This window comes from Drosophila bipectinata, chromosome 3R, assembly GCF_030179905.1.
Source record: "Drosophila bipectinata strain 14024-0381.07 chromosome 3R, DbipHiC1v2, whole genome shotgun sequence".
In the NCBI taxonomy this organism is placed as follows: Eukaryota; Metazoa; Arthropoda; class Insecta; order Diptera; family Drosophilidae; genus Drosophila; species Drosophila bipectinata.
The window spans coordinates 20,923,750-20,932,364 of record NC_091739.1 but is presented as its reverse complement, the minus strand read 5'-3'; the positions used below and the strand labels follow the sequence as shown (position 1 = coordinate 20,932,364).

The following is an 8,615-nucleotide window of genomic DNA, read 5'->3' as shown; positions in this document are numbered from 1 at the left end:
GCTCCACGTTGGCGGCGCATGCAAAAAAGATCGGGCGGATCGGGCGAAAGGCAGCCCGATTGTCCAGAGATTGCTGGGACAAGTGGCGCTGCCTTAAAATCGTTGTAAACCAACGGCTAAAAATGGGAATCAGGAAGCCGACCTGGACTTTCTATTTTTCTTTATTTTCGAATTGGCATTTGTATTTTTAGTTGAAAGTTACTTCACTCTGTGCCTGAAGTAAGGACATTTCTTTCTAAGGCTAATTCTTAGACTTTTTCAGATTAAAAAGAACTGGGAAACTTCTGATTTTCTTTAAAATTATTTATTTGCTCATACATATCCATTTTTATATTCATCCATATCCCATTAAATACGAGGGGTGTTCAAAAAGTTAGATGACTTTGTATTTTAAAGAAAAACTATTCATTTATTTATCAATATTTATGTTGTCCCCTTCAAAGTAATCCCCCTCAGATACAATACACTTATGCCAACGGGTTTTCCAGTCCTCAAAGCACTTCCCATAAGCACTTTTCGGTATAGCATCGAGCTCTTCCAGCGTTGCAGTCTTTATCTCTTCAATCGTTTCAAATCTCCGTCCTTTCATAGGTCTCTTTAGTTTTGGGAACAAGAAAAAGTCAAATGGGGCTAAATCCGGTGAATATGGTGGCTGAGGCATTATTGTGGTGTTGTTTTTGGCCAAAAAATCTCTCACAAGCAAAGATGAGTGGGCAGGGGCATTATCGTGATGCAAAAGCCATGATTGCTTTTTCCACAATTCTGGACGATTATTTCGTATTGCTTCTAGCAAACGGCGCATAACTTCCAGATAATACTGTTTATTGACCGGACGACCATATGTTAAGAACTCCTGATGCACCACGCCATGGTAATCAAAGAAAACAGTGATCAAAACTTTGACATTTGATCGAGCTTGGCGTGCTTTTTTCGGTCTTGGCTCATCTTTCGGTTCGATATCATAACCATATACCCATGATTCACCCCCAGTTATGACCCTTTTGAGTAAATCTGGGTCGTCGTTAAAGTCATTCAACAGCTCTTGAGCGATGCTCATGCGACAGTTCTTTTGGTCAAAATTCAGCAATTTTGGAACAAACTTCCCTGACACACGACTCATGCCCAAAACGCTTGAAAAGATTTCATGGCACGAGCCAAGCGATATACCGACATCTTCAGCAACTTCTCTCATTGTGATTCGACGATTTTCCAAAACAATTTTCTTCACTGCTTGAACGTTATCATCAGTTATTGACGTGCTTGGGCGCCCAGAGCGAGGCTCGTCATTGGCATCTTCCCGGCCATCTTGGAAGAGTTTGTACCACTTGTAAACATTTTTTTTACTCAGAACAGTTTCACCGTATACCACTGTCAACATTTCAAGTGTTTTGGAGCACTTAATATTATTTTTTACACAAAATTTAATGCAAATCCTTTGATCCATATTGATTGAATTGAAACTTGGTTCCGATGTTAGGGAAGAGTGTACCAACATAAAACAAAAAAATCGTTAATCGAAAATATGTTGCCCGCGAAATTTGAAGTCACCTTACTTTTTGAACACTCCGCGTACTCAGCGCTTCTTCCAAATCTTACTTATTTAATATTTATAATTTAATTTAGCAACTTCATCTCAATTAAGTTAGTTTTGGATGTTAAACCTTTTAATATTTACATTTAAAATGATAATCCTTATCAATTTATGATTTTAAAATTTGTTTGAGCGGGAAATTTACTTTAGTATTAAAATACCGAAAATTTCCCTTATCGATAACTAGGGAAGACCGAGCTTCCATTTATGCCCACCGATGGCTCTGCCGGTTTATTATTTCTCTCACTCTCACAGCTGACCAGCACCTACAAAAATAAATTAAAATCAATTAAATTCAATCAGAGAGTTAATAGAGAGAACAAATAGCAATCTGCCAGCAGTTGAAAACTGCAAGGAATCCAACTGATACCTGATAAAACATTAAACCCCCGCACAGGTGACAGAAAGGTGCGAAAAACCGCGAGGAAACCGGTTTGGGGAGAATCGATTAGTTGCCAACCGTTAATACCTTCGCTTATCATTTTTCAGCCGGCAGAATGTTGCGACAATTCGGTGGCGTCGCACTACGAAGAGGACTCAACTTCGGCAGGATGCGCAGTTTTTCGGCTCTGGTCCAAAGCAAGGGCCTGGTGGATGGCGCTTGGGTGGAATCCAGTGATCGCGACACCTTTGAGGTGCTGAACCCTGCCAATGGAGCGGTGATTGGATCGGTGCCCAACATGACCGTCGCGGATGCCCAAAAAGCCATAGATGCTGCCAAGAAGGCCTACGAGTCCAAGGAGTGGCGTTCGCTCACTGCAAAGGATCGCTCCAATCTGTTAAAGGTGAGTGATACCTTCTGATAAGAGAACTCCAAAAGTTTGTTTAGTGCTTTCTCAAATCCCTAATATTCTGTTATCACCACCCCTGATAATGTTATCTCCCGTTGCAGAAGTGGCACAAGCTCATCGAGCAGAATTCTCAGGAGATAGCCGAGATAATGACGGCCGAGTCGGGTAAGCCCATTAACGAATCTAAAGGAGAAGTGGCCTATGGCAACTCTTTCGTTGAATGGTTTGCGGAGGAGGCGCGTCGCATCTACGGCGAGATTATCCCCAGTGCGGCACCCAACAGGGAGATTATAGTAATGAAACAGCCCATTGGTGTGGCTGCTCTGATTACGCCCTGGAACTTTCCAATGGCAATGATTACCCGGAAAGCAGGAGCCGCCTTGGCTGCTGGTTGCACGGTGGTGGTCAAGCCCTCAGAAGATACTCCACTAACGGCCCTGGCTGTAGCCAAATTGGCAGAGGATGCTGGCATCCCAAAAGGCGTCATTAATGTGGTGACCACTAAAAAGGCAGCTCCAATGGGCGACCTCTTTTGCAAGAGTCCTGATGTTCGTGGCATATCCTTCACAGGCTCTACAGAGGTGGGAAAACTGCTGTTCCGAAACTGCGCAGATGGCATCAAAAGGGTTTGCCTGGAACTGGGGGGCAATGCTCCGTTTATTGTTTTCGATTCGGCTAATGTCGAAAAAGCCGTGGATGGAGCGATGGCCTCCAAGTTCAGGAATTGTGGCCAGACCTGTGTGTCTGCCAATCGATTCTTTGTCCAGGATGGCATCTACGACAAGTTTGTGGAACAGCTGAAGAAGCGTGTGGAGGCGTTAAAGATTGGAAACGGTGAGGGATGCGATGTCCAAATCGGACCACTGATCAATGAAATGCAGTTTAAGAAAGTTAGTGGCTTTGTGGAGGACGCCAGGGATAAAAAAGCTACTGTCTTGACCGGCGGAAAACCTCTTACCGACGTAGGATCGCTTTTCTATGCTCCTACCATAATCACAGATGTACCTAGCACGGCTAAGCTGTACACGGAGGAGGTATTCGGACCTGTTGTCTCGATCATTAGATTCCGAGACGAAGAGGAGGCCGTACAAAAGGCCAACGACACTCGGCGTGGACTGGCTGGTTACTTCTACAGCGAGAATCTTCAACAGGTATTCCGGGTGGCGAAGCGACTTGAAGTGGGCATGGTGGGTGTCAATGAGGGCATCATCTCTGCCGCCGAGGCGCCCTTCGGAGGAGTCAAGGAGTCTGGAGTAGGTCGGGAAGGATCCAAGCACGGTATCGACGACTACGTGGATATCAAGTACATCTGCATGGGTAACCTCAAGTACGATTGAAGTCCAATATGCCTCAAGCCATTGCTTTCGTTTGCTGTCTTCCATTAGAGCTAAATGAGATTTGTTGAATGTTGTCAAAAAAAACACGCCGCTATATAAATAAATGTGCACAAATATATAAAAAACTGAAAATTTTAAAATTTTAAACTTGAACAGTTAATTGAACATATACTCGGGTTTCCCCAGGAAAAACTCCCAGGGAAAATTTCCCCAAAAGTATGGGGTTTTTTCCTATAGGGTCCACAGTGATGGGTATATCTTCCCCAATTCTCATCCGATTTTCAAGCGGAATACCTTAAACGATTTCTAGATCAATTCCCCGCCATTCTGCATCAAAATCCTGAGACAAAATTTTTTTTGCATTTTTTGTCCATTTTTCATGATGAGATCCCTTGAAAATGGGGTTTTCCCCTATAGGGTCCACAGTGATGGCTATATCTTCATCAATTCTTATCCGATTCTCAAGCGGAGTACCTTAAACGATTTGTAGATCGATTCTCCACCATTCTGCATCAAAATCCTGAGACAAAATATTTTTTAGATTTTTTGTCCATTTTTCATGATGGGCTCCCTTGAAAATGGGGTTTTCCCATATAGGGTCCACAGTGATGGCTATATCTTCATCAATTCTTATCCGATTCTCAAGCGGAGTACCTTAAACGATTTGTAGATCGATTCTCCACCATTCTGCATCAAAATCCTGAGACAAAATATTTTTTAGATTTTTTGTCCATTTTTCATGATGGGCTCCCTTGAAAATGGGGTTTTCCCATATAGGGTCCACAGTGATGGCTATATCTTCATCAATTCTTATCCGATTCTCAAGCGGAGTACCTTAAACGATTTGTAGATCGATTCCGCACCATTCTGCATCAAAATCCTGAGACAAAATATTTTTTAGATTTTTTGTCCGTTTTTCATGATGGGCTCCCTTGAAAATGGGGTTTTCCCCTATAGGGTCCACAGTGATGCCTATATCTTCATCAATTCTTATCCGATTCTCAAGCGGAGTACCTTAAACGATTTGTAGATCGATTCTCCACCATTCTGCATCAAAATCCTGAGACAAAATATTTTTTAGATTTTTTGTCCATTTTTCATGATGGGCTCCCTTGAAAATGGGGTTTTCCCATATAGGGTCCACAGTGATGGCTATATCTTCATCAATTCTTATCCGATTCTCAAGCGGAGTACCTTAAACGATTTGTAGATCGATTCTCCACCATTCTGCATCAAAATCCTGAGACAAAATATTTTTTAGATTTTTTGTCCATTTTTCATGATGGGCTCCCTTGAAAATGGGGTTTTCCCATATAGGGTCCACAGTGATGGCTATATCTTCATCAATTCTTATCCGATTCTCAAGCGGAGTACCTTAAACGATTTGTAGATCGATTCTCCACCATTCTGCATCAAAATCCTGAGACAAAATATTTTTTAGATTTTTTGTCCATTTTTCATGATGGGCTCCCTTGAAAATGGGGTTTTCCCCTATAGGGTCCACAGTGATGCCTATATCTTCCCCAATTCTCATCCGATTCTCAAGCGGAGTACCTTAAACGATTTGTAGATCGATTCCGCACCATTCTGCATCAAAACCCTGACACAAAATATTTTTGGGATTTTTTGTCCATTTTTCATGATGGGCTCCCTTGAAAATGGGGTTTTCGCCTATAGGGTCCACAGTGATGGCTATATCTTCATCAATTCTTATCCGATTCTCAAGCGGAGTACCTTAAACGATTTGTAGATCGATTCCGCACCATTCTGCATCAAAACCCTGACACAAAATATTTTTGAGATTTTTTGCCCGTTTTTCGTGATGGGATCCCTGAAAATGCGGTTTTCCCCTATCGGGTCCACAGTGATGGCTATATCTTCCCCAATTCTCATCCGATTCTCAAGCGGAGTACCTTAAACGATTTCTAGATCGATTCCCCACCATTCTGCATTAAAATCCTGAGACAAATTATTTTTGAGATTTTTTGTCCATTTTTCGTGATGAGATTCCCTGAAAATGCGGTTTTCCCCTATAGGGTCCACAATGATGGCTATATCTTCCCCAATTCTCATCCCATTCTCAAGCGGAGTACCTTAAACGATTTCTAGATCGATTCCCCACCATTCTGCATTAAAATCCTGAGACAAAATATTTTTGAAATTTTTTGTCCATTTTTCGTGATGGGATCCCACAAAATGCGGTTGTCCCCTATAGGGTCCACAGTGATGGCTATATTTTCCCCAATTCTCATCTGATTCTCTAATATGTAACATCATGGAATATTAATTGTTGGCTCTCACTGTGCGATACGATCGGACAGCTGTTCCGAAGATAAGGCTCTTGCCCCGAACTACCAGTCGGCTCGAGAACACTCAAATTAGTTTTTCAAGAGATCTGGTGCAGGTTGGAGCTTCCCAGGTCCGACATGTCCGATCCGCCATATCGCTACTTCACCCAAATCGGGGACCCAGTCCTCCGGCAAAGATCTGAGGAGGTTCCGGAGGAGCGCATTGATTCGCCAGAAATCGATCAGATTATAGATCGCATGGTGAAAGTGTTACGTCACTACGACTGTGTTGGGGTGGCGGCGCCACAAATTGGAATACCATTGCGCATTATCGTCATGGAGTTCCGTGAGGGAAAACGGGAGCAGTACAAGCCGGAGATTTACGAGGAGCGTAAAATGTCCACACTGCCTTTGGCCGTAAGTTATATCTGATAGTTTCTATATTTACATGAACGCAATCAAGAATTCTCAGCCTCTAAACTTGTTTTGTCAATCTAGAATCTAATTCTAAAAAGACTTTGTAGATTTCAGATAAAAGCGTTACCGAAAGACAATATTTTAGCGACTGCATCTGGGTCTATTACATATACATATATTTTTAATTATCCCCCATATAATTATGTGCATTCAGGTCTTTGTTAATCCCGAGCTGGAGATAGTCAGTGGCCAGATAAACACACATCCCGAGGGTTGTATGAGTGTTCGCGGATACTCGGCGGAGGTGGGAAGATTTGATAAGGTCCGCGTTCGAGGAGTCGGCAAGCTGGGCACGCCCTCCGAAATGGAGCTCGAGGGCTGGAATGCCAGGATCGCCCAGCACGAAACGGATCACCTCAACGGTTGCATCTACGTGGACCGCATGGACGCGTCCACGTTTCAATGTGTCAACTGGGAGCAGATCAACGCCGCCGAGGGTCGCTCGGCTCTTTGGTTTCACAAGTAAAATACCTAATGCTTCCATTCTTAAAGAATTTATTGTAATTTTGCGGCATTTGAACTTAATAAAATAAAGCATCCTTTTAAAAATTAAAAAGAAATTAAAATTTTTATAAAGCTCTAAAAGTTTTTTAAAATTGGGGAGAACAAACTTTTGTACTTCTTGGTTGGGCGGGAAAAATCCAATTTTCAAAATACTATCGAGATTTCGATAACTTTGCTTTGCCTTCTCTAGCCGGTCAGATGGTACGGAACTCTTACGGCATGATAACAAATACAAGATAATAATAATAATAAATGAAGTAGAATAAAATGCTGCTTAAGCAACAAGTAAACCTGGCCAAAAACATCTTGGCCCAACGCCGAAATGTGTCTACAAGTACGGCGTCCGCCCAATCCTTTCAGAAATGGTACCAAAAGCTGTGGGCACCGGAACGCACGAACCTGCCGCCCTACAGCCATTTTACCCAAATTGGCGATCCCGTACTCCGACAAAAGGCTGCTCCAGTTCCCCAAGAGCACATCCAAAGCCCCGAGATCGAGGCCATTGTTGAACAGATGGTCCGAGTTCTCCGGAAGTTCGACTGTGTGGGAATAGCAGCACCTCAAATTGGAGTCTCCCTGCGGATTATAGCGATGGAGTTCAAAGGAGGAATCCGAAAGGAGCTACCAGAAGCCGTCTATCAGGCGCGACAGATGACCGAATTGCCGCTTACGGTGGGAAAGAAATTGAAATATAATTGATTTAAAACCTAATTTCATAATTATACAGGTCTTCATCAATCCCGTGCTAACAGTGACGAGTTACACCAAACTCAAGCATCCCGAGGGCTGCATGAGCGTCAGGGGCTTTTCCGCCGAAGTGGAGCGCTTTGAAGGGGTCTCAATTAGTGGGTTAAATGCCAAAGGAGTCCAGAGTGAATTAGAACTGACGGGATGGAATGCGAGAATCGCTCAGCATGAGATGGACCACCTGGATGGAAAGCTCTACACCGACCACATGGACAGATCCACCTTCTCCTGCACCTGCTGGGAAGCGGTAAATACCAAGTCAGGTCGCGTTGAGATACCCTTCTACAAATAGTTCAGTAGCAGAATAGTTTTTGCACTTTGTTTATGTATATACGATTTGAAAGTGAAATATGAAGTTGTTGGCAACCGTCCTAAGTCATTTGCTTGGTGAACACACTCGCAGGTTTTGCACGGCCATCCCCAAGGCCGTTTTTGCCTTGAAGTACTCCGGACTGTCCCACAGCTCGTGCTTGTCCATCATGTACGCGAACAGTTGGTCGTATTCTCGCTGCAAAAGCCAGTGCGATGCAGCGACCCTTGACTTCAGCGCCTCAATTAACTGGGCCTGCGTCTGATGCAAATCTCCAGCTTCAGCGAAAATGAGGATGCTCCTGCTGAGCTTTCGCCAGTCATCCCACTGCTGCTGCAGACACTTGCTCAGATAATTGAGCACTGCGGTGCGTAGAATAAACTGCCGTATCACCGGGTGAGCAATGTTGCGAGGGAACATGTTTGTCGGTTAGTCAGTATCCGGGAAAGTGGTAGCTGGACTCCACCTCCTCCGGCTAACTGAATTTTTGATCGGAGACAATCCGGAAAAAGCCTCTTGCGTGAGTGGTTTTCCTGACAAAATAAATAATGCTGTACAGTTTCAGACGAT

At 43.5% G+C, this 8,615-nt stretch overlaps 4 protein-coding genes across 4 annotated transcripts; 3 read left to right on the top strand and 1 right to left on the bottom strand.

Moving 5' to 3' along the window:
• Positions 1–1,821: 1,821 nt before the first annotated feature.
• Positions 1,822–3,844, top strand: Ssadh (succinic semialdehyde dehydrogenase). The gene is made up of 3 exons (XM_017235666.3): positions 1,822–1,999; positions 2,081–2,376; positions 2,484–3,844. Exons 2-3 carry the CDS (start codon positions 2,089–2,091, stop codon positions 3,717–3,719), a joined length of 1,524 nt encoding a protein of 507 aa, XP_017091155.2. The 5' UTR covers positions 1,822–1,999; positions 2,081–2,088; the 3' UTR covers positions 3,720–3,844.
• Positions 3,845–6,117: 2,273 nt separating this feature from the next.
• Positions 6,118–7,033, top strand: LOC108121537 (peptide deformylase, mitochondrial). The gene is made up of 2 exons (XM_017235680.3): positions 6,118–6,424; positions 6,639–7,033. The coding sequence occupies exons 1-2, from the start codon at positions 6,146–6,148 to the stop codon at positions 6,948–6,950; spliced, it is 591 nt and encodes a 196-aa protein (XP_017091169.2). The 5' UTR covers positions 6,118–6,145; the 3' UTR covers positions 6,951–7,033.
• Positions 7,034–7,175: 142 nt separating this feature from the next.
• LOC108121586 (peptide deformylase, mitochondrial) lies at positions 7,176–8,108 on the top strand. The gene is made up of 2 exons (XM_017235796.3): positions 7,176–7,660; positions 7,716–8,108. Exons 1-2 carry the CDS (start codon positions 7,256–7,258, stop codon positions 8,025–8,027), a joined length of 717 nt encoding a protein of 238 aa, XP_017091285.2. The 5' UTR covers positions 7,176–7,255; the 3' UTR covers positions 8,028–8,108.
• LOC108121587 (uncharacterized) lies at positions 8,041–8,614 on the bottom strand. The gene has a single exon (XM_017235797.3). It carries the CDS (start codon positions 8,463–8,465, stop codon positions 8,112–8,114), a length of 354 nt encoding a protein of 117 aa, XP_017091286.1. The 5' UTR covers positions 8,466–8,614; the 3' UTR covers positions 8,041–8,111.
• Between the last annotated feature and the right edge of the window lies 1 nt (position 8,615).